Below are 26,797 nucleotides of genomic sequence, written 5' to 3'. Positions count from 1 at the left end.
ATAAACTTTGGGAATTAAAACAAGTTGTTTTATTGTGTTTATTTATTAAAATGCTTTACTCGTTTTGTACATTCCTGACTCAATTCTTCGGGGTTTTTCCTTGTTTGTTGTGAACTGAAAAAGAGTATGCATATGCAGATCATTCATTTATTCATTCATTTCTTTTCATGCCCTTCCAGCTGCAACCCATCACTGGGAAACATACATACACACTCATTTACAAACATAAACTACAGCCAATTTAGTCTACCCTGTTCACCTATACCGCATGTCTTTGGACTTGTGGGGGAAACCGGAGCAACTGTAGAACACCAATGCCAAAAATAAGCCAACATTACAGCTCTAAATAACAATGTTACAATGTTATTACAAATAAAGGTATAAAACTTGTCACTGGAGTGGTACCTTTTCAAAATGTATACTTTTGTACCTTAAATTTGCACATTGGAACCATAAAACTACACCACCTGGCAAAAGTCTTGTAATTGATCCCAGTTGTAAGAGCAACAAGTAATAACTTGACTTCTAGTTGATCATTTGGAAAAGTGGTAAAAGATCGATTATTCTGATGAATCATTTGTTGGACTGCATCCCAACCATCACAAATACTGCAGAAGACCTACTGGAACCAGCATGGACTCAAGATTCTCACAGAAATCAGTCAAGTTTGGTGAAGGACAAATCATAGTTTAGGGTTACATTCAGTATGGAGGTGTGTGAAAGATCTGCGGAGTGGATGGCAACATCAACAGCCTGAGGTATCAAGACATTTGTGCTGCCCATTACATTACAAACCACAGGAGAGGGCCAATTCTTCAGCAGGATAGCGCTCCTTCTCGTACTTCAGCCTCCACATCAAAGTTCCTGAAAGCAAAGAAGGTCAAGGTGCTCCAGGATTGGCCAGCCCAGTCACCAGACATGAAAATTATTGAGCATGCCTGGGGTAAGATAAAGAAGGAGGCGTTGAAGATGAACCCAAAGAATCTTGATGAACTCTGGGAGTCCTGCAAGAACCCTCTCTTTCCAGATGACTAGAGGCTTTTGCCTTTCATATAAGCCACTTCTGATACCAAATGATCAACTAGAAGTCAAGTTATTATTTGTTGTCCCTAAAACTTAGTTTGGTGACAAGACTTTTGTCAGGTACTGTGCAATTTTGTACCTTTAGGGCAGATTTTTGTATCTTTAAGGTACTATGAGGTACACATTTATACTTTTTAGATATTAATTTATACCTTTAAGGTTTATATGTGTCCCTGTAAGACACAAAAGTATACCTATTTATTTCTGAGAATGTAGAGAAACTTTTAAATGCCAGATGTGACTGGTAACGTGTCCCATATGTATATATGTGTATCCTTACCATTTGCCATTTACATGCTGCTTGAAGAGCATTAAATTAGTAAAATAATTTTTTTACAGTAGGTATCCCATTAAAACACCAAAAAATCCTCTTTCATTTTACAGTAGGTATCCCATTAAAACCCAGAACATTTCCACTTTTTTTTTTTTACTGTTGGTATACCATTAAAACACAGAATCTACAATTTTTTTCACTGTATATATACTATTAAAACACAGAAAAAGGTCCTCTTTTTTACAGTAGGTATCCCATTAAAACACAGAATCTGTCTGTTTTTTTTACTGTAGGTATACTATTAAAACACAGAATATTTCCACTTTTTTACTGTTATTATGCCCATAAAAAAAAGAAAATAACCGTTTTTTATATAGAAAACCCTTAAATTATTATAAAATGTTTCGTTATTTTACAATAGTTTAACCGTCAAAAAACTGAGATTGTTTTGTTTTTTTTAATGTGGACACACTGTCAATTAACAGAAGTTTTCCGTTTTTAATTTACGGTAAAATATTTGTGTAATGAGCTGCCAGTACATTTTCCCGTTTTTTTACGGAATTTTTTTTTAGAGTGCACTTGTGATCAAAAGTGAATGTTAATACAAGGTGTAAACAGGGCCTCTGAGAACAAAGGTGTGAAAGATCACTGACCACAACTTGCAGAACTGGTTTTCATGCCTGAACAGACACAGGGAAAGAACACTATCAACATAAAAGACTAATCTAGTCAGATTTAGGCCCATTTTGTCCCAATCAGGTGAACCATCGGTTTCACTAAACAGTTTTTTGTCATGTGTCTCACATGGATTCAAATCTAAGGATTACATATTGTTCCAATTAAAAAAAACATCATCCATACATACATAAACATTGTCCAAGATAACCTTGCTTATTAATGTACTGTGTGTTTATGAATGCGTAGGTAAAGATCAACATTACATAGTCAGGTTTGGTCTTCATGTTTGCCCATGTTGTACTGAACTTGGTTTGGAATTTGAAAGTATACATTTAAAAGATCAAACTACTTATTTAAAATGAACTGAAACAACACAATGCTTGAGTTATTATTTATTTATTTTTTGCAAAAACTTAATTGTTTCATGTTTAATCAATTTAAATGAGTAAAAACTAATGTTATTTTAATTCCTTAATGAAAAACATGAAAAAACAAAAACACTTTTTTTACAGTGTTTTTTACAGTGTAGGAATTTATTTAAGACACAATTCTCACCGTGGACTCGGACCAGGGGCGCCACTGGCCGACACAGGCCCTCTGTAAACTTTTCATGGACGAAAGTAAGGGCGGGGTATATGGGGAGTGGGCATAGACTGTAAAATATATGGACGTTGTATCCGTGACGTCACCCATAGGTTTCTAAAGAGCGCAAAAGAAGCCACAAGTAGGCGCGGCCAACTGTCGCCATTTTGTTTACGCGTCATCACACCCACGGCGGGATACCAAACAAGGGCAAAGAGGCGGAGCGTGAGCGGAGCTACAGACGCATGCTGGCATTTTGCTTGGACCTGGTTGACACACTTTACTTTGGGAGAACGCTTAATACTTTATCACTTGTGACTCGTTTGTATTCTGACCACTTAATAAAGTGTTCAACCATCAATAAAGTGTTTAGACTTTTATAAACACTGCTGTAATACATTGAGCCACTAAACATTGTTCTTATGACGTTTTTCAACAAGAGGATAACGCAAATTACTTCCAAACACTTCAGATATAGTCTGTGTTAGTAAATGCAAGACTATTGATGAAATCCAGCATAACACTGTATGACAACGCTTCAGATGACTGTTCTAGAGCCCACAGCTAATCAATTCGTTAGATTCTGGAGTGCATTACAGCCCTAAATATAAATATAAACGATAAATGATCTTAAATAAAACAAATACATGTATAGAGATGGTATATAAGTATATAACTTTACTCACATGGGAAACGGAGGCCATGTTAATGGTTTGTGAGCACAATTAAGTTCACTCCGCATGCCATGCCATCTAATAATTGTGGGAAACAAGTCCAAAAGGCAGTCGACTGTGTAAAGCCACATAAAACAACACAGAAATATGATAAATATGCCGAGTTCAGTGGCTAATCTGCAGGATTCAGCTGAGGTGATGTGATGGCAACCAACGAGACCTAGCTGTCACTCAAGTGGCCACGCCCTCAATTATGCAAACTTAATATAACTTAATATAAAGGAAACGGATGAGTTATAAAAAAATTCACCCCCCTCACAGTTGTCATGAAGGGTAATATTAGCTGTATTAACCAAAATCTTTTTTTGTACCAGGCTGTAAACACCTCTGCTGTAAAGTTGGCCATTCTAACAGTGGGCTCAATTAAAATTTGCTCTGTTTTGGAGCCAGGAGCGGCCAGGACTAGCGGAATTTCGGATGAATTGCAGTTTTAGTTACTTCCGTATTGGCTTCCTGAGAGAGAGCGGGAGGTTGCCGCTTGGGCGTGGGCCCCTAATAATATCTCTGGGGGTGCTTAAATTGCGTTTAGAATCGTCCAAACATTCCCTTCCCCAAGCAGCGCCCCTGACTTGGACTATGCAAATGTCATTCACACTTGTGGTGGTCATCCAATTTCCACCCCTCCCAGTGTCCTCCAATCACAATGCTGGATTTGAAAGGCACCATCTTTGCAAATCCAGCTTCTCAGACAAAGGATAAAAACATTCTTGCTTAGACAGAAAAGGTTGGCTGATCTAAAAGGCACATTTCGTAAGTTACAGAGACAGGATTAGATTCCTAAACATCTGCAAAGTGAATTGGGGAAGTTTTAGACAGCAACTACCCTAGTGAACTTCAGCTTTTTTTTTTTTTTTTTGCTAACTGCTTCGACTTTTTTCAGATTGTCCGGATTGCTCAAGACTTCAGAACTCTCACCTCAAAGGATCCAGATTTCTGTGTTTCAGAAAGGACCTTTGTGATGATGAATAAGTTTGGATATTCAAGACTGTTGAAGAGTCTCACCAGGCTACAGGACGTCTAAACCTTCAAGGATTTCTGAATCTCCAGAAAGATCCATCTCTTTCCTTCCACTGCATCACTGAAGAGAAAGCGTAAATATATCACCTTACCAAACCTCTAATCAGAGACCTTGGCATTGTGTAATTCAGTGTTTGTAATCCTGGACCACGAAACCATGATCAAAGTCCATTATTCCATAACCAAACTATAGTCATAATTGTCATTCTTTTGAAATAGAGATTTATGCATAACCTGTGAGATGATTGATGTATGTTTGTAATGACAGGACAATATTTGGCAACTACTCTACTTTAGGAAACAGTCAAATAGTTTTTGAAATAAAAAACATATCTATTACATCGAACCATACTATGTATTTTTGGCTATTGGCAAAAATAATCCTGTGCAGTTCAAGACTGATTTTGTGCTCCAGGGTAACATATGATGTTCTAATTTGCATAAGTTGCCTGTAACTAATATAAATTAATAACAAAATCTTCCTCACTAATTTGTTATTTTACTATAAGGTTTAGCTATCTAGACCAGTGGTCACCAATCTTGTTCCTGGAGGGCCGGTGTCCTGCAGATTTTAGCTCCAACCCTAATCAAACACACCTGAACAAGCTAATCAAGCTCTTACTAGGTATACTTGAAACATCCAGGCAGGTGTGTTGAGGCAAGTTGGAGCTAAACCCAGCAGGGACACCGGCCCTCCAGGGCCGAGATTGGTGACCCCTGATCTAGACTCTCACTAGCGTATCTTTATAGATGGTAACTTAAAGGTCTTTGCACGCTGAAGTCTGAAATTTTCATTTGTGCTTTTTTTGTATTTATATGCGAAAAATTCATCTTGTACACAAAAACCTTGCAGTCGATGCGTATTAATTAATCCATCACAAAAAAAAGCTAAACATTTCGGAGTCAATTCAAGCAGTGAAACTTTGTTCTCACTTCGCCAAAGTAGAAAAGTAAAGAGGAAAATGCGACAAATTGTGTCTAATCAATACTGCATAGAGAGGAAGATCTGCAGTGGAGTTTTGAAAGATTGCTTTTGATACTTCACACATTTACATTACATACATGAACAAATCCTGAATAGAGACTTGCAGTACCTATAGACCCAGGGGTGCTCAACCCTGTTCCTGGAGATCTACCTTCCTGCAGATTTCAGTTGCTACCCATATCAAACACACCTGCCTGTAATTATCAAGTGGTGTTCAGGTCCTAATTAATTGGTTCAGGTGTGTTTGATATGGGTTGCAACTGAAATCTGCAGGAAGGTAGATCTCCAGGAACAGGATTGAGCACCCCTGCTATAGACATTATAATAGATGGCGGTCGTGTTGAGGAATCGATGAAAAATGGAAAAAATCAGACCTAGTTTAAAGTTTTTGTTTTATGACGGACCAAAGTTTTGGATGCAGTGTGTCAATACAATTCACATAACCTGAGGTGGAATTTATTCTTTTACGTGCAAAAATTATGAAATAAAAAAATTTGGGATTCAGTGTGCAATAATTTTAAGAATCAAATCAGACCTAATGTGCTTTTCCATTCTGAGAACTAGGGGTGTAACGATTTATCTTTGTACGATTTATTAAGATGCAAAAATGTCACAATATGCATGGTGGCGTTATGACGATTTGATTACGCTATGACGTCCGTTTTCTCTTATTAGTTGAGCTGTTTGCACGTGAGCTACGTTCCACCTACTGTAGCACGTGAGTTCAGATTGCAGCAGCAATAATGTTAGCAGACCAAGATGAGTGGAGCTAAAATAGAGGATGGCCCATCCTCTCAAAATCAGACGTCTGGCAACATTTCGGTTGTACATTCATATCATATCATTGCTTTAGACTCGTCCGCTTTTTGACACGCTTACTGGGTCAAACATCCTAAGTTTTAAAGTCTTCACAGTGATTTACATACTTTGCACAGCGACAGGGAAACCTCCTAATGGTGTTGAAAGAGTCACATACTGTATTTATAAGGTACAATTCACCCTAAAATATCATTCTGTCTTCATATAATGTTCCCGCCGCAAAATCACACATGACGTGAGCTGACCGTGAGCTGTTACTACAGAGGGCGGACTATGATAGACGCGCACGTATGGCAAGCCGTTTTAGCAAGTAAACCTTTGTTCTGACTATCCATAAATATATTTAGAGATATCTCTAATTATATTTTGACTAGTCAGAATGACAATTAGAGATATCTGCAATTACAATTGTACTAGTACGAAATCAGATTCTAGATATCTGCAAATATATTATGACTTGTCATATTCCTCCATTGACTTCCATTGAAAAATATTTGCAGATATCTCTAAATGAGTTTTGACTAGTCACAATTGTAATTAGAGATATCTCTAAATGAATTTAATTAAATAAGAATTAAATACCTGGAAATTTGGATTTTTTTTTTTGCACACACAAAAAATGCAAGTGACCAAGCAAAGCCTTAAGCTCTTACTGTTAAATTCAATTGAATAGAAAGCTTATTTTTTTGCACCTTTACTTAAATTGTTCCTTAATTTTGTCTCTGTCATTTCAATAATATTTTTAAGAAGTTTTTAAATTGTTTTATTTTCCAGAGACAGGCCTGTTTAATTTATTTTCTTAAAGAAGGTTCAGTTTAACAAGTTAAAACAAAAGAAATATATAAAAAATAGTTTACTTGGTAAAATTTGCATTTCAGTTTAATTTTCAATTTTTATTCCAAATATCGTGATACATACCGAATCGTGAACATTATATCGTGATACACATCGTGTCGTGAGCTGAGTGTATCGTTACACCCTTACTGAGAACACCAGGTGCACTGCCTTTTTATTATTGACAAGAAAAAAAGAAGTGCACTTTGTTTTTAATGCCTAATTAAATCTAAATTTTAATATCAATGCAAATATTGACATCAATGTTAATTATTATATTTATCATAACTGTTTTATAATTGTATATTTATATAATGTCATATTCACAAGTATTTTATTTATAACACCTGGTTGATCATTTTATCATTTTCTCTAGGCCTTGTGAAGGATCGGACTGAATGAAGATGAAGATTGAAGCTCTTCTCCTCGTTGTAGCTGCTCTACAGGTGAGCTTGTGTTCTGTGTATCAATATTATTACACACATCAACACTGATGATCTGATCATTATGATTCCTGTTGCTGCAGGATCACACAGCGGCTGCTGTACAAAACATATATCCCCTGGATATGGCAGTGAATTCAGTTGATGATCAGTATGATGGATGTACGATCAAAATGGCGAATCTGGTAAAGACCAAATATCTTGAGAAGGAACTCAAGAACTCAAACGCATTTAACAAGGCTTGGGAGGAAGGTGAGGAGAATTCGACAGCACCACAAGACAACCTGAAAAGGAATCATTCGATTGCCATTTACGTCTACACTAACCTCGATTCTAGCGTATATAGCAGTTTCAATATGGCGACGCGCAATGGTAAACAAAACTACACAGACCAGACTTTTACATGGTACTCACTTCACTTTTTGCTAACGGATGCGATACAGATATTGAGCGAATCACAAAAAAAATGCAAGATAACTTTCCGTGGAACTAACGTGTCGTTTTATCGAAATGTTACAGGGAAAGTGATTCGCTTCGGCTCTTTTACGTCCTCGTCTCTTGATCGTAAAGTAGCGCAAGGTTTTGGAAATAAATCTTGCTTTAGGATCAAAACTTGCAACGGCGCTAATGTGGTCAAATATTCGAAGTATCCTGACCAGAAAGAAGTGCTGATTCCTCCGTATGAGAAGTTTAAAGTCACTGCAATCAAGACCAAAGAAGTAGACAAAAATCTGTGGTGTGAAACTGTGTACGCTTTGAAAAGCGCCGGGACAAGAAGTGACCTGAACTGTACGCTGGCATTCAAAAAGACCATGTCATTTAAAACCATTCGATTTTGTAGATGCATTAATAGGAAGATAAAAGCTATGGCGCAAGCTGTCAACCGCGGTCATTATAAGAGTGTTCGGTTTGGGCGAAAATTGAGCATACTGCCGAATAAAATGCTGGAAGACCAACTGAGCAAACCCAATCGTAGAGATGAAGAAATGTACCAAGAGTGCATTAATGTGTTTCACTTCCTCGTCGAAAACCAAATGAACCCCGCTAACAGAAACGTTTATATTCGACAGCAGATTGCTCAGAAACAAGACTGCCGTCGCTTTTTAAACACTTTGGGATTCGACCCACTAATCCTGGAGTTACTAAATCCCTGCTGTGCTGCTTGAGTTGGAACACTTCTTAAAGGCGTTTCTTGTAAATCTTGAATTCATTCATATCTGTCCAGGGATCAATTCTTTTCAGATTTATTCTATGGGTTTGCTTGCTTGACTCTGATTGGCTGATGACCATTCTAAGGGCTCATTGATGTGATGCGATGTTATGAATGTGATGTAATAATGACAATAACAGTCCTATTGGAAATAGGAACAAAAAATGTTCTTAACATCATATAACTCAGGATCTTCTTCTTTGGCTCTCGGCAAAGGCGGTTACATTTCTTTCCTCCTTCTCCTGTATCTCCCCTGGCTGACTCCTCTTGTCTCGTCTTATTCTATCTCTGAGGCTCTCTTTGCCCTGCTCTCCAAACAATAAGGAATTGTGAATTTGATTTACTGGTCTCTGAACGGAATTGACACCATCTTCTCGAAAAGAAGTCTGGGTTCTGGGGAACCCACCTGTCCTGCGGAGACGTTTGCTACTGAATACATGATGGACAGGTGGGGGAAGTGGTGCGTCGTGTGACTGGCTGCTCTGTCCCTAGAGTATATTGATGATATTGATCTATTCAGAACTTTGATAACAGGGTTTCTGCTGAGTAGGCATGGCCTTGGGGTATTGATGAAAGCGGTCAGTGTGGATTAAAACCCCACCAAGCAAGCCAGCTGGATTGAAGCGGTTGTGCTCAGACTGTGGTTATGGACCGCAAATTGAAAAACATTGCAAAGAAACTAGATGCTTTGCAAAAAGATTTTGGACAGACCTGGAGACTCGTGACAGACATTAGATATCTGCGAAATTGGCAGATATTGACCCAAATTTGCAACTTTTTTCTTTTTTCCCTTTCGGCCTCCCTGCGACACTCCTGCCAAATGGCCTTGGCTGGAGACAAACAACCTTCACCCGGAGAACCTCCGCCCCACAGACCAGATGGCTGCCGCCTAGATCAGACTATCCCCTGTTCCCATACCTTGTTGCAATGTTTTGTCTATGTGTTTATGTGCTTGTTGCTGAGGCTTTTTTTCCTCCTGATCTCACACTGCCCTACTTCAAGGACAGTCTGAGAAGGGGTTTTTGTGTCTTCCCTTTCCCTACTGTATATTATTTCTTCTTTTTAAAGATACCTTTCATTGGCCTGTCTTCCCCTGAAATGTTTGACGTTTGTGTATGCTCGGAGGGGTCCAATGTAAAAGTGAATGTGACAAATAAGGGCTTTTTATCATCATCATCATCATATCTGGACAAATCCACAATGAGCATGCCATTATATAACGGAAGATTAAACCATTGTCGTGCCAACCTTCTACTACAAACAGAGGCTTGTAACAGTGGCTCCACCTCTATGCTGTTCTGATTGGTCCACTGCTTTGCAAATGACAGTGATGAACAGCAATCCTTCAACATGACGCAGTATCTAGATGCAAGACACAAGAGTGACAGTCAAACATGTTGGTCAAGCAAGTTTTTATATTAAAAAACAATAGAAAAGTATTATATTGGAAAATATTGGAGAGAAAAAATGCATTCTGTGACAATAGCCCTCCGAGGCGTGCAGTTTTTAAAAAAACGCACAGATAAAGTAGTTCCGGCAGGTTTTCAACTTCATATCGCTACGTCGAATGATTTTAGATATTTCACACAATAGAAAGTTTTGGATGAGATGTGCATCTAGAATCTAGTGCTACACACAGGATCAGTTTAAGGACAGAAACCTGAGAAAAGGCTGAAATACAGTGAACAGTTTGTTTAGCTGTGGTGACTGTAGTGTAAGCAGAATATCTGACTCCAGTCCAATGAATTGTTTTAATACAGTGCACACCCTAGGTGTATAACAGCCAATTATTCCTTACATAATTCATGCACAAACTAAGGATTTGCATTGCAACTGTAATCAAACATTGTGTCAAGCATTATTCTTTGCATCTTAAACGTTGTTATATTAACAGATGTTGAACTGGTATGTCGCATGGAAGATTATCCAATAAACTCAATTAACACTTGTTTTATTGTAACTTGGTCTCTTGAATACTTCTCTGCATTATGGCCCTTAGAAAGGTTAGTTGATGCCTGGTTTTGGAGTTTTTGGTTTAGAATTTTTTTCCCCCAAACATTAACATCGCCTTATCATTTACTGTCCCTCCCAAGGTTTGAACCTTCATGAGTTTCTTTCTTCTGCTGAACACAAAAGAAAATATTTTGAAGAATATTGGTTGCTGGCACACATTGACTTCCGTAGTATTAAAGGGGTGGTCTGCAACTATTTCACACTTTAAATTGATGTGTAATGTAGCTGTGTAAACATAAGCAACATCTCTGAATGTAAGACGCTAGAAGTTCAATGCAAAGGGAGACATTGACTTTTACAGTTAGCCTACAGTAAACGAACTTGGGGACTACAAAAAAAATCCATCCAGGTTAGTGAGATCACAACGGATTCCGGTTATACGGATTTACCACGCGCATACACCCCACGCAGCAATGGGGCGTGGCCAGAGGCGCTTTTATAGCAGAGAAAGCTAAAATGCTGTCCAAACGCTGCTGTTCCACAGAGCTTTTTTGTTTCAGTATTTGAGCTTCCAAAGGACTCGACACAAAGAGAGAAGTGCTTGCAGTTAAAGTTATTTAAAGTTAATTAATTTAAAGTTAATTATGTTGCAGAGAATTATAAAAAAAATAGAGCTCCTATTTGACAAAGAAGAATCTCTTCCAGTTCAGTGCTGGATTCGGCTAAAAACTCCTCGAACCGACGAAGCTGTGGATTGTGATTCACAACATGTAAGTATTGGACCTATTATTTGTTAAAATTGATCAATTACAGGCACAGTGTCTGGCGTTAGAGGTGTGCTGTAGGAAAAGAAAAATGCTATTTGGCACTGTTAACCATTTAGCTACAACTTGTATTGTATAATTTAGCTAATGCTGCTAACAGCTGCTCTGACTGGACTGTTTACACGGCATAAAAGCGCATGCTTGTAGGGGCCTGGCGTGGTGACGTGAGCCAATCCGTTAATCACAGCACGTTATGTTAGCTGACCAATCAGAGCCTCTTGAGGATGAGCCTTTCAGAGGAACTAGGAAATATGACAGTCATATTTCTCTCAAGGTTTTTTTCTTCACTCTCCTATTGGTGAAGTTTTTTTCCCTTTACGCTGTCCCCACTGGCTTGCATGGTTCAGGATTTGAAAAGCTACTTATTGATGAATTTGCTCTTCAGTATTTGGACTCTCAGTAATGATTTCAAATCACACTGAACTGAGCTAAACTGAACTGAACTTAAACACTAAAAACTGAACTACCCTGATCCAGTTACTATGACCATTTATGTGAAGCTGCTTTGACACAATCTACATTGTAAAAGCGCTATACAAATAAAGCTGAATTGAATTTTCATGTTAGCTGAGTAGCTGTATATAATCAAAGTAAGATATATGAAATAATTTTCTACAAGTGAAGCATGGGCACACATTGCTTTGCAGCTTATAAACAGCACACATTGCTTTGCAGCTTATAAACACAACAAAGCCTTAAAAATACACTGTGGACCACCTCTTTAAAACAGTTACAACGGAAGTCAATGGGTTCAAGCAACCAGAATTTTTTCAAAATATCTTCTTTTGTGTTCAACAGAAGAAAGAAACTTAAAACAGTTTTAAAAAAGTGAAGGGAGGGTAAATTATGGTAAAATTGTCAATTTAGGATGAGCTGTCCCTTTTTAATGCATCACTTTTGATTAGATTATATCATATAGTATATTGCCATGTGTAACGGAGCAAAGAAGTGTGTTAAATTAATATCCTAAATGGGGACAGCGCCCTCTACAGTGTGCGTGGTGTAACAAGCGTGTGAAGTATAGACCGCCCACAGCAGAGTTAACGAAGCATTAGCCGCGTTTCCACTATCGCGCTTAAAGCGAGCGAGCCAAGGCCAGTGGGGTTTCCACTGTCACTTCCGGGGCCTAATCGGGCCAAAGCGGGGCTTTCTTGGGGCCAGCGGCCGGCCTTTTTCGGCCTGCCGAATACCCTGGGCCAAGGAGGGCCAGCTGGGGCTTGGGGGCGGAGTGAAAGGAGAGGCGGGCAGTTTTCTGATCGCACATGAGTACATGCGCCAAACAAATAAAGAAATAAGGGAAAGAAAACATCTAGCCTTATAGTCTGGGGTCTTTTTGCGTATGATCGCCCTTATGTTTCCCTTTTAAATGTAAGGCTGCTGCATAAAATAATAAAGTAGTTTTAATTTATAGTGACGTTCTTTGCTGCGTCCTCCTTTATGTTTCAATAACGCATAATAATCTTTACACCATATTAAAGACACAGCAGACAGTAAAGGTTTTTTGAGAGTTTTTGTCAAGTTTAAAATGTTTGTTTTTGCACGTTTAGATGCCTGTATGTGTGTGTGAGACCGGGCAAGAGCGCTCCCTTTACAGCTCTGTTGATGCCGCGAGCGGCTTTTTTCTTTCTTTATTTTGGAGATAATACACAATATAAATACAACAGAAAGACATAAAACTTAACAAGTTACATGCCCACTTTCGTAGACTTTATACAATATAGTGTAATATCTCGATAAAATAGCCTAAGCTATATTGAAATATAATTTAAAGAATTACAAATATCAGATATAATAAAATCGCATTAAATAAATAAACCAATATAAAATAAACAAAAGCTAGCAATAACAATGTAGGTAGCTTATATACAATACATAAATCAAACCGTTTTAATGCCACATATAGCCTAACTTTCATTTTACAAAGACCTATCTAAAAAAATATTTTAGATGATTTCTAAAAACAATAAACACCGGAGAAGGTTTGAAATATTATTTATAAAGTAGTTGGATGCGATGATATTAATCAAATCGCGCAAACAGAGCATTATTTGGGTGAGTAAAAGCAGAATCTAGCCTAAGTTATACCTTTTTTTCTGTAACCCAGTCCTGCGCATCGCAGCCTTAAACACATTGGGGAAAAGTCTAAACACAAAACGTGTTCTGTATCCTCAAACAACTGTTTATGTTTTTATATGATGTGGTTAAATTTATAAATGAAACTTCAAATGAAGAGCTTTAGTGAATAGCTGCTGAGCGCAACAAATATGGCTATATTTTATTAGGCTACTCGCTCTTGTGCTGAAACACTTAACACGACGTCAATCAAAACGAGGATGTTATAAAATACATGCCATATCGAGTTATAAAGGAGAATTTCTGGCTTTATATCATGGATGGATGCGCTCACTGTGATGGGTCCCTGCGTTAGTGGCGAGAGCGCACAATGCCAACAGTCGGTCGGCGAGTAATGAATGGAAATACACAGGTCTGTGCGTATAGACATTTCATGTACTGCTGTACAGTAACGTGTCATTTGTTTGTTTCGGTTGTCTTCATTTTAATAGTTTAGTTTCGTGATGATTCTATGGTGTGCTTTATCTGCCTAATTTCCGCTAAAGTGGGCGCCGCTGAAGTGGGCGGGTTTTTTGATGTATGATTTGGGGACGTTCTGTGGGCGGTGTTTGCGTGACACGCTGTGAGCTACTAGCCCGTCAGTGGAAACGCGACATGATTTCGGCCTCATTTCTCAACCTCCCGGGCTATTGGCCCGGCCCGATTAAAGCCCTGGCTCGCACTGGCGCAATAGTGGAAATGCGGCTATTGTTGTGGGTAAGTTGCATGTTCTTCCCGGGTAGAAATTGGCCATTTATAATTGTTTAAAGCACATCAATATTAGCTTTAATGTGACTGAATGTTTCAATGAATATGTTGGGGCACTGTTAAGTTGTGTTTGGCATCGAATGTGTTGCTCAATCATGAGTTATAACGTGTTTATATAACGAAGCCTGATTGTAATCAATTTGTGTGCTTGTGTTTTATATAGAGTGGTCATTTTCTTCATGAACCAGCAACTATTTACACGCGCTGTCTGTCTGCAGTAAAAGACAACCCAGGCAAGACCGTCACACATGCTACAGTTTATTACCTTTAACCCGTTTAACATTGCTAAAGTTACACAATTGATTGGGTTCAAAAAGAGAAGCTTTTTTCCTGTTTACATCCCAGAAGTTACACAACAGAATGGGTTCAAAAAGAGAAGCTTCTGCTTTCTTGCAAAAGTGCAAACCTGGAATTATTGAAAACAAAGCAATGCGCAAACATTCAGCAGACATTGAAGACTTTGTAGACAGTTAATCAAATGCAATAACAATATTTAAGGAAAGTGTAAAAGTTTAGAATGTAAGAAGCATTGGTATATGAAGCATGGATGGCAGCCTAAAGGGAACCAAACCCTCATTTAAAACTAGATGTTGCGTAAGAGCAGTTTCTGTTCCACATGATACGATTGAGAGAATCTAAATAAGACTGGGTTATTGTGAAAATGTGGAGGAATTTGCTCATTTAGCATTTACTCCTTAAAAACCATTAAATAACCATTCTTTCGATCATTTTCCTTCAGCTTAGTTCCTTATTTATCAGGGGTCGCCACAGCGGAATAAAAAAGCAACTATTCCAGCATGTTTTACACAGCAAATACCCTTCCAGCCGCAACCCATTACTGAGAAACACTCATACACACTCATACACTACAGCCTATTTAGTTTATTCAGTTCACCTATAGCGCATGACATGTGTTTGGACTGTGGAGGAAACCGAAGCACCAGAAGGAAACGAAACTCCACACAGAAATGCCAACTGACCCAGTCGGGACTCCAACCAGCGACCTTCTTGCTGTAAGGCGACAGTGCTAACCATTGAGCCACCGCTATGCCTTAAATAACTATTTATTCATTAATTTTTTTTTTCGGCTTAGTCCCTTTATTGCTTATCTAGCATATGTTTTACACAGCGGATGCCCTTCCAGCTGCAAACCCATTTACTGAAACACCCATACACTTTCATTCACACACATACACTAACTGCCAACTGACCTAGCAGAGGCTTGAACCAGCAACCTTGTTGCTGTGATGCGACAGCGCTACCCACTGTGCCACCTCGTTGCCTAAATAATCATTAGCTGCGTCCCAAATGGCACACTATACACTATGCACTCATGCACTATGTACTTATGCACTTACACACTCAACATGGTAGTATATGTATGTAGTGGCGTCCCAAATGGCACACTAATGTTTTTTTACTAAGCGGAAATTCAAACCGTTTCCCTGATGACGTTTGACGGTCGCCAAATCAGTGAAATAAACGACCGAATGATCAAATACCTGCCGTGAGTGTTGCCGCATTCACCATCGGGAGGCGCTATAATCACTCTCGTGGGAGAATTTTGCTCTCACCATCCAAAATAAATAAAGTTATTCAACATGTGCGTCCGATAGCTCCGCCCCTTCCGCTACGTAAGCAAACCTGAGGTCGTTGAGTGCGTGAAGTGTCCATCATTACACTCTTCATTTTAGCGGCTGAATGAGTGCAGTATCCGGGTAATTAAAGTGCACTAATTATTTTTAGAGTTTTCAGTGTGAACACACTACTTACACTATTTATACTACAAAATGGCATGGAATAGTGCATAAGTATGCGATTTGGGACGCAGCTATTAGCTGCGTCCCAAATGGCACACTATACACTATGCACTCATGCACTATGTACTTATGCACTTACACACTCAACAGGATAGTATATGTATGTAGTGTCGTCCCAAATGGCACACTTATGTATTTTTACTAAGCGGAAATTCAAACCGTTTCCCTGATGACGTTTGACTGTTGCCAAATCTGTGAAATAAACGACTGAATTATCAAGTAATACCTGCCGTGAGTATTGCTGCATTCACCATCGGGAGGCGCTATAATCACTCTCGTAGGAGAATTTTGCTCTCACCATCCAAAATAAAATAAAGTTATTCAACATGTGCGTCCGATAGCTCCGCCCCTTCCGCTACGTAAGCAAACCTGTGGTCGTTGAGTGCGTGAAGTGTCCATCATTACACTCTTCATTTTAGCGGCTGAATGAGTGCAGCATCCGGGTAATTAAAGTGCACTAATTATTTTTAGAGTTTTCAGTGTGAACACACTACTTACACTATTTATACTACAAAATGGCGTAGAATAGTGCATAAGTATGCGATTTGGGACGCAGCTATTGTGTTACGTTTATGTAGGGAAGATGTTATATCCCCTCCTTTCCTCCGGGGGGAGCTGTGTGTTGTGTTAGGGAGATGGGCTGTTGTTTAGCCTCAGTTGTGTTTCCTTGGATTGATCCAGCTCTACACAGATTCTGTTTAATTTTGTCAATAATATTCGCCATCTATGTTATTTTATGAGGTATGTTATAGTTAGGGCATTAACATGTGTGGATGTGCTCATTTTTGATAGATTGACTTATATTTCTGATATTTTTGAAGTGTCCATGCGGCACAGCATATTTTATGTTGTTTTAGGGTTGATAGTGCATTATATTTGGTTGGATCTTTATATTCTGACTATATTTAACATTTATAATTGCCTGTCATTTTTTGTAGTTTGTCTTTTCAGTGTTTAAGTTAGTTTGTGAACAGCTAGCTAGCTAGTTATTTAGCTGCAGCCACATTTACATCATTTATTTGTGGTGATTTGTTACACATTGTAATCTTTGAAGGTATTTTGGTATTCAATTCAATTCAGCTTTATTTGTATAGCGCTTTTACAATGTAGATTGTGTCAAAGCAGCTAAACATAAATGGTCATTGTAACTAGAACAGTGTGGTTCAGTAACTGGAACAGTGTGGTTCAGGTTTTAGTGTTTAAGTTCAGTTCAGTTCAGTTTAGCTCAGTTCAGTGTGATTTAATCATTACTGAGAGTTCAAACACTGAAGAGCAAATTCATCGATGCGTAGCTCTACCAATCCTGAACCATGCGAGGCAGTGGCGACAGCGGAGAGGGAAAAAAAACTTCACCTGATGGGAGTGAAGAAAAAAAACCTTGAGAGAACCAGACTCAGTTGGGCACGACCATTTTAATTTCTCCGCTGGCCAAAAGTCTTGTGCAGAACTTCATTCGCCGTGGTTTATGCTGGAATGTATGTACTAAGTTATGTATGTACTCAGTTGTGTTTCCTTGTGGGAAAGATGTTGCAGTGATATTTCTGCTGTGAGAGTGACAAAATGAAGAGAGGAGTCCATTAAAGGGACAGCTGCTCTGTTTGGCTTAACCACGGCCCTGGTGTCCATCTTCATCCTATCACACATACACAACACAGAGATATTTTGGGGAAGCAAACCAACGAAGAGGGTTACATTTATTTATTAGGTTTCTTTCTGTTTTTTTGACTGTATACCAACAAAGACGAAGTGTATGCTTTGGCTATTATACTTTTCTGGCTAATGGTTTCAGTCTTGCCTTCCCACCTTGATGTCAGACGGACATAAAAATGCTAATTTATAATGTTTTGACATTGATGTAGTTTAAATGCAGTGTAGGAACACAAACTTTGGTGTAAATTGGGAATTTCACCTGATGTAGTATGATTCACTTGCAGAAAAATAAGAAATCAGTAAAGGGGCAAAAACTTTTTCACACCATTGTACAAAATGCAATACTCTGAAGTGACTAAAAACGTTTCCAGATTTTCAGTTTGTTATTTTTAGCCCACACAGTAGTTTAAAATCACATTATTTTTATTTGAGATGTAAAATAAATGGCAGTTCATTCCGCTGTGGCGAAAATTAATGAGTGAGAATACATATTTTCTAACATTTGTAAAATAAAGCAAATATTACCGTTTTTCTCGAACACATATGATGATTTTCAAGTGGTATTTTTTTTTCCATAGCTGTATTTATATTAACTTCACAGTCAGAAAGGCCCCAAGTACAGCTGATCTAGTGTAGAGTACAACTTTTGTACAGCAGTGACTCAGGAGTGTCAAACCACACAGACCACAACGAGTTGCATTATGATGAGATCAACATCACGACCACACTACTGCCGTTGGATCCCACAAACACACGAACACTGTCAGAGACACACAAGAGCAACTTTCTTATCTCTTGGTCTAAAGAGTTGTTGTCTGGCTCTGAATAATTCATTCATTCATTTTCCTTTGATTAGTCTCTATTTCAGAGGTTGGAATGAACCGCCAACTATGTCGGCATATGTTTCACGCAGCATATGGCCTTCAAGCCGCAACCCAGTACTAATAAACAGCCATATAATTACACATTTTTACACTACAGACAAATTAGTCTGTATAAACTTTAGTCTGGGAAACTGGAGCACCCGGAGGAAATACACGCAAATAGGGTAGAACATGACAACTCCACACAGAAATGGTCTTTCTACATTTCTGGTCACATGGAATGCCTTTGGGGCAAAGCTATTAGTCATTTAGGGTGGGGAAATCATTTCTATATGGCAGAGTTAAGCTCTCAGAGTTAACCCACTGGGCGGGGTTATCAGTCACTTAAAGCAGATTTATGGACCCTTTCCACAAGACTCTTATGACGCAATTAACGGCCATCAAATGTATTCTTAAATCCTTGAAAGTTTTTAATATTTTATTTTGAAAAACATATAAACATTTACATGCATTTATGTATGTCTTATATTATCTTTGCATCAAATGACAAAAAACTAATTACCGCTTATGCGAGGTGTTTCTAATGCAGGGCCTATGGGGCTGAGTAAATTTGACATTAATCTCTCTTCTGTTTGCCATCATCAGTCTCACACATTTTTTTTTCCTTTTTCTGAAAGTCTTGATAAAACCATAGAGGAAATTTCCTTTTATTATTTCAGCGAATAGTATGGTAAAAAAAAATAGATTTGTACTCTCTGATTCACTGTGCTCTAAGTTTACCCAACTATGACGACATCCGCTACTGAATACCCGGAAATGTATAAATTTTCTATCAGTCATTTAGCGTGTAACTATCAGTCCTTTTGAGCAGGGATAATATTTTTTAGGGCGGAGTTATCATTAATTTAAAGTGGGGTCATTACTTTCTTAGGGCGGAGCTATCAGTCCTTTAGAGCAGGGCTGTTAATCCTTTAGGGCGGAGTTATCATTAATTTAAAGTGGGGTTATTACTTTCTTAGGGGGCGGAGCTATCAGTCCTTTAGAGCAGGGCTATCCATTCTTTAAGATGGAGTTATTTATTTAGGGTGCACCTATCAGTTTTTTTAGAGAGGAGCTATCAGTCATTTAGGGCATGACTATTAGTCCTTAAATGAGGGATATCAATCCAATAGGGCAAAGCTATAAGTCATTTAGGGCATGGCAGGGATATCAATCCATTAGAGAGGGACTATCAGTCATTTGGGGGGAAGATGTCAATCTAGGCAGGGTTATTTTTTATTTAGGGCGTGGCTATCAAAGTGTGTATGGTTTCTGCCCTGCCTTTGTCCATTCATCAATCTCTTCTCTATTATTTAGCAATGCCCATCTTCCAATGATTCGATCTGTTCCCAAAGGATGAAATTATGCTAATTCCAGAAGTGTTTCAGCTGGACGTACAGTCAATCATAATAGGGAGGAAATTACTATTTTAACTTCTGTTTCATGTCTACTTCAATTTATCTTCCAAAGATGAATGAAGGTCTCAGAGGTTTGGAATGACATGAGCAGGGCCTGGCGGAATCTGTGGACGTTTTTTTACAATTTCTGCTGAGAATTTTGGTAAAAATCTGTGGATTTCTGCAGAATTATTTTGGGAGTATCATAACTAAAAACCTTAATATGTGAAATAAAAATAATACCTTTTTAATGTGTATCAAATCCAATTAGATTCACTTTATTGGGTAGACAAAGCAAGTCTCTCATATAATATATCTACTAAAAGACAGAACATATTACTTTACAGACTGCATTGTACATAAATCAGATGAACATTTACATATTAGTCAATAATATTACTGTAATTAATTTAAAAACTGGATAAAAATAGATTTACACACATTTACTCAAGTAAATAAACAGCATTAATTGCTAAATTGTGCTAAAAATCTGCGGAATTCTGCGGAATTCTGCACGATCAGATTCCGTGTGGGCCTAGACATGAGCAATAAATAACATAAGTACAATCTTTTAAAAACTATCCATTTGATCATGGAGTAGAATAAGAAATTCAGTAAGGCAAGTAAAAGCCTGAGGCATGCAAAACTTTTAAAACACCAAGAATGCAACGTGTTTTTCAGTGTGAAACCACTCATATCATAATGATGAGGTAAACAGTTTATGTTAAGCACATTATGGTCAAACTTTAGCCAGTAGGTCCCACAACACACACAGTGTCAGTGATATAAAGAAGCAACTTCATCATCTCTTGGTTTAAAGAGTCGTTGTGGGCTGACTGAAACAACAGACTTTTCTAATCTCTTCTCACCATTGAACCTGAAAAATACCGAAAAAGAGACAACAATATTCTCAGGTAACTTTAAGGTTAAGTTTAACATTCGCTTTAGAGAAAATCATGTTGAATTATTTTGTATTCTGCTTCTAGTTGTATTTCAGCAACTTGACTGTACCTTCCAGACCATTGGACTGAATGGAGATGAAGATTGTAGCTCTTCTCCTCATTGTAGCTACTCTACAGGTGAGCTTGTGTTCTAGTATCAGTATTATTACGCACATCAACACTGATGATCTGATCATGATGATTCCTGTCACCGCAGGATCACAGAGTCGCTGCTGATGAAAGGCAGATAGTTCCACTGGATATGGCACTGAATTCAGTTGATGATCAATATAAGGACTGTACTCAGCAAATGGCAGATCTGGTGAAAACAAAATATCTCGAGAAAGAGCTCAATAACACAGATGATTTTAAAAAGGTTTGGGAATCAGGAAAAAATCATTTTAAAAATAAGTGGAAAAATAAAGGCTCATTAAAAATCGAACATGCAATCGCCATGTATGCGTACACCTACCCAGGAAACAAAAATATGTCCAAAATATTTGTCAAATTCAATAACGACACCAGTAATGGTAAAGAGAACTACAGAACCAACATGTACAACTGGTATTCACTTCACTTTCTATTAACAGACGCAATACACATCTTGAAGAAAACACATACAGAATGCAATACTACTTTTCGTGGTACTAATGTTGCGTTTAAGGGTCAGGTTTTTACAAGCGTTCGTTTTGGCTCATTTGCATCCTCCTCTATTTATAGAGGCGTGGCAGAAAAATTCGGAAAAGTATCTTGTTTTGAGATTCAAACTTGTGAAGGCGCTAATATTGCTAGATATTCTAAGATTCATGATGAAGGGGAGGTGCTGATTCCTCCGTATGAAGTGTTTAATATCACTCAAATCAAGACAAGAAATGAGCAGAATGATCCCTGGTGTGACATTGTGTATGTGTTGAAGAGCACTGGAGTAAGGAGTGACCTGAACTGTGCTCTATTCAAGAAGACTTAATAACAAAAGATACATTTATCCTCCTTAGACCCAAATATATATTTTTTCTTTTTCTGTGATTTCCTACATCATTTGGGTTAAAAGAAATTCTACAATTTACAGTTTTTACATTTTGTTTTTATTTTAAATGTTACAGCATGTCCACTAAATTAATCATTTCTTCGGTGCACCGCGATGCAGACGCGGACAATTTGGTATCGGTTCAGTAATAATCATAACCGGTTATTACTGATGTCATTTACCTCATATGCGCTCTGTCGCGAGGAAGGCGAGCGCGAGTATTTACAACGCTCTAACTATTTAAAACTCATAAACTGTGCACAATTTCACTGTGTGTGTTTGCTGGATCAGTCTTTCACTGACATTAACAGAAAAAGCCCCTATTTCACTGAGATCGAGAGAATGAAAGTACTCCATTTCTCTCTCTCTCTCTCTCTCTCTCTCTCTCACACACACACAGTGCCCCATTTGACCTGCTTGTGTGACTTTTCATCTCCTCTCAGCTGTTTTACGCCGTTACTTCTGGATACAGAAACGAGCGCATGTCTGCAGAGTTTTTCATACATCAGCTGTGATCGCCGCTGCCGCCAGCCACTTATTAGTATCACCCATCTGTGAAGAGCGCAGCGCACAAGAGCCAATCGCAACCATTTTTGTTCAGGGTGTGACCAATTAAAGAGGTGTAAGAGAACTAGACAAGGATCAGAAAGTGAGCCGGATATATATATTTGTTTATATTAATTGCTAAATGCTCAAGTTGTTTAAAGGTACAGTTTATATTCTGTACAGTTTACAGTTTATATTCTTATATGACTGTATTAAATGACAAAATTGTTTTACAAATAGTATATAAATATAAATATATTTATACATTTTAATACAAGAACTGCTGCTGTGAAGAAAATATAAAACTGTGTATGAAAAGCACCGTCAATGCACCGAAATATTGAATTATACTGAATCGATGGCATGATAATCGTTACCGAACCGAACCGTGAGACTAGTGTAGGTTCACAGCTCTACATTTTAGTTCGAAACAACCGCCACTCAGACAACAAAACTGTACAGGATATGGCTGTAAAGGTATCCAATATTATTGTAACAAAAACTAAACAAAAGTCTTTTTTTTTCTTTTGTATTGAAATTCCTGAAACAGTTTAGTCTGAAATAGAGCCGAACTCAAAAAAAAAAAAACAAAGAAATGATGTTATTCCAAAACAAATTTAACATAAAAGCAATTTAAAACTGATTGTCATTCTCTAATTGTCTCTAATTCTCTAATTGTCAGACTCTAAATCAGTCTCCCTCAACTATCTTATAAAGAATCCTCTCTGCTTCACTTCTGCCTCTTACAACATGCAGTCAATAATGACATTAAGATGGTCCTGGTGTTCCCTATAGTGGACATTTAAAAAAGGATCATAAGCCCCTTTCACACAGTGATACCGGTAAATATCCGGAAATTTTCCGGAACAACTTTATGGGTAAATTAAAAAACAAACGCTGTTCACGCAGGCGAGGATGTTACGGATTTTTCCGGAAAAGACCGTTTACACATCCTTTAAAAAATACCGGTAAATTCTGACATCATTAACCAAAAATGAGCTCTAAACGGCTGCGCTTGTATTTGTAAACATTTGACTAAATTACAAACTCTGTGGATAGATCAGTATTGTGAACAACTTCGATGAAAATATAGAGGAAAACTTTCGCATGTCGAGATGTACATAATATGTGTGTGTGTGCTAGCGCTCACTCATTCAAGGGCACACGTGACACGTCAAGCAAACTGAAGGATGCAGAGCTTGAAGGTACACAAACAACATCTTATCATAAGCATCTTATCGATAATTATTTACACAGTTGGCATTAAGAAGGAACATATAAAGCTATCAGACTAACATCCAGCAACTAAATGTGTCTGGAAAAATATTCAAAGGCTTTTATTTTCATTGACCGCGCGGACGTGAATGCGTCTAACGATTGACTAAAGTAGATGTCTCATGTCAGCACGCGCTCTTTCCGGCAATCTTCCTTCTGGGTTCACACAGCGCAGCATTCCGGCAAATTACCGGTAATGATACAACTTCTCTTTCCGGAAAATAGCCAGAACAAATTTACCGGTATTTTCAAAAAGGGCCTGTTCACACATACACACCTTTCCAGAAAATTGCCGGTAATTTTCCAGAAAGGTCTGTATGTGTGAAAGGGGCTATATTTTGAAATCAAAACAAGTTACCAGCTTGGAAAGCTAAATGTATTGTTCCTGACACTTAAATAAACAAATATACATGTAATAATAATGGTAAAGAAACATTTAAAAGCTAAATTTTACATGCCTCTCTCCTTCCCATAAAATGTGCTTTTTTTTGTGTCGGCCATTTTAGATGCAGTGTAAGAAGTGGGTTCTAGCATGCCAGCCAATCAAATGACATATCACTAGAAAGCCCAGGATGTCCTGTGAACAGTACAACAGGACTTGACAGAGTAGCTCAAGTAGCTCAATTCTAAGAAAATTTATGAGAAGGCAATGTCCACTACAGAGGACACAAGTCAATGGGCGGGATCTCAGGAGGATATGTATATAGTGTATATCTTGTGAATATGTGTGTCTTTCACAGCATTTCAATATCAAAAAAAAGAAGAAAGAAAAAGTTTTTGTCAGCTAACCAGTTAACCAGATGCATGTTGTTTGCTGTTATTTTCCAGTGATCGTTTCATTTATTGAATTGCAGCATTTGTCTGATTTCAAATTCACAAAGTAAAATGAGAAAGTGCGTAAGATGGGGTTTGTTTGTTTTTGTTTATATTCAGCTTCTTTTAAAAAATAAATCTTTCAAAGCCTTTTTTTCTCATATGTCTTATTTTTGGACTAAACAACCTTATGGAAAAAAGTTCTTTATGACATTATACCATACCTGCAATCATTTGTCATGTAACACATTGTCAGATTGAGGTTAAAAAAATGCTTTGAGATTTTTTAAATTCTGTGAGGTGATGCGCTTCATACAAGATATGGCAAATTGACAAACATGGACAGATTTTTCGTAATAAAATTGGACCATACAAATCATGGGAGCTTCCTGGGAGAAATAAAAAAACAGGCAGTAGGTTGTGAAATCCGGGAGTATTGTCAGGTGTGCATTATCCTGTAGTGAAAACCCTGAGATGAAAGTGGGAATATTTTTTTATTCATAGCTAATAAAATATGTCTTATGCTGTGTTCACACCAGACGCGGAACGCGCGGATAAATTGCGCTATTTGCGCATCAACCCTGCTTCATTCGTGCGTCAAATCCGCTTCATTTGCGCGTCAAATTCACTTCAGAATAGACGCGGATTCGTGTGATGGGCAGGGCTTCTGTCTGTCCGGTGACTCTAGCTTTATTGCTAAATGGCTAGCCCGGATTTTATGAAGAAAATAACAGTGTTTATGTGCTTTATGAAGGCTGAAAAAATTTATGAAAAATAAATTCCAGACAGCCTAAAATAAGTTGTGTAGAATTATTATGAGAGTTCCTCCACTGACACATTTAAATAAGAAACATTATAGTCAAAGTAATTTTTTAAAAGTTCAGAAGAGAGTAAAGTTTTTAAAATTAGTGATGGTTTTTAAGATTTTAAAGAAAACAGTTCTAAAGTATTTTCTTAATTATTATGTTTTAGTCAGCGAGGTGCACAGTCATTCTACAAGAGCATGCAGCAGGGATATTTACCCATATAGATTCAAGAGTGAATCAGGTAGAAATTCTTTTTTGTGTACGAGCTCTGCTGCTTTGAATATTTTGCCCACCATTTTTAAAGATATTCAAATTGAGAGTGTTTTTAGAAGGGAAATTAAAAAGTGGTTGTGTAACCACGGAGAGTGACACCAACAACAGAAGGTAGGATCCAAATGCAGGTTTAATCGTAGTCAGGCAAGCATGGTCAATACAGGTGTAAACAGATGTATGAGGGCAAATCCAGAGTCGAAGTCAAAATAACAGGCAGATGGTCAGAGGCAGGCAGCAAACAGAATAAAATAAACAAGACAAGGATCAAAAAACCGGCAAAGGCAGACAAAGGAAACCGCGTTGTAATGTCACTAACAGTAAACAAGACTCGGCAAACTGAAGGGGTGAATGCGTGGCTTAAATAGTGTGTGTTAATCAGTCTCTGAAAGTCCTCAGGTGTGTGAATGTAATCAGGCTAGATGAGTGAGCAGGCGTGAGTGTCTGGGAGAAGTGCATGTGTGCATATGTAGTCCAGAAGAAGGCGGAATTGTAGTCCTGTGTGTGTGTGTGAGTGTTTGCCAGCGACATCTGGTGGTTAGATCTCGCTGGTGATCATGACAGGTTGTTTTTAAGTTGAGGATTTTGTTGTGCCGAGTTGCTGAGCTGTTGATGTTTGCACTCCATTTATGATTTGCTCGTCCATTTTTTAAGAATATCGAGGACCACAATAGAAATAAGCCTGTGGCTTTTTTGTGTATTTTATCCTCGACAGATTTTAAAATATGTATGAATTAGTCTAACTGGACTTGTTTGTATATTTTTGGTAAAATTGTCAAATAAAAGCAATCAATCAATCAAAAACAGCGTCAATACATTTAGGGTCGTGTCTGAGTCCACAAGATCCTTTCAGAGGTGCATCCCGCTCTGTGAGCTCATTAACTTCTCCAGAAACTGAATCTGGATGATGGATGATGGATGCTTTCAGCGGTGCTTCTGACTGAGCCGAGCCCAGTTTGAGGCACTGTTGTCCGTGTCGGCTGGAGGATTTCGCCCGGGACACCAACAACAGGCGAACGTCACAGTTACACAAGAGCAAGGTTGGTTAATGCGGCACGAATGTCGGCTTAGGT

General features: G+C 38.1%; 2 protein-coding genes across 2 annotated transcripts; both read left to right on the top strand.

Moving 5' to 3' along the window:
- The first annotated feature begins 4,091 nt into the window (after positions 1-4,091).
- Positions 4,092-10,607, top strand: LOC100537553 (ecto-ADP-ribosyltransferase 5-like). Its single transcript, XM_003198042.7, has 3 exons — positions 4,092-4,442; positions 7,383-7,452; positions 7,533-10,607. The coding sequence occupies exons 2-3, from the start codon at positions 7,405-7,407 to the stop codon at positions 8,613-8,615; spliced, it is 1,131 nt and encodes a 376-aa protein (XP_003198090.3). The 5' UTR covers positions 4,092-4,442; positions 7,383-7,404; the 3' UTR covers positions 8,616-10,607.
- On the top strand, positions 4,250-25,389 carry LOC110438591 (erythroblast NAD(P)(+)--arginine ADP-ribosyltransferase). Its single transcript, XM_073944107.1, has 6 exons — positions 4,250-4,442; positions 7,383-7,452; positions 7,533-7,701; positions 21,033-21,125; positions 21,205-22,582; positions 24,121-25,389. Exons 4-5 carry the CDS (start codon positions 21,078-21,080, stop codon positions 21,952-21,954), a joined length of 798 nt encoding a protein of 265 aa, XP_073800208.1. The 5' UTR covers positions 4,250-4,442; positions 7,383-7,452; positions 7,533-7,701; positions 21,033-21,077; the 3' UTR covers positions 21,955-22,582; positions 24,121-25,389.
- The last annotated feature ends 1,408 nt before the right edge of the window (positions 25,390-26,797 follow it).

The sequence above is a fragment of the Danio rerio genome, chromosome 3 (genome assembly GCF_049306965.1).
Source record: "Danio rerio strain Tuebingen ecotype United States chromosome 3, GRCz12tu, whole genome shotgun sequence".
Lineage (NCBI taxonomy): Eukaryota > Metazoa > Chordata > Actinopteri > Cypriniformes > Danionidae > Danio > Danio rerio.
The sequence above is the reverse complement of the archived record's forward strand: the minus strand, read 5'-3'. Positions and strand labels throughout refer to the sequence as shown.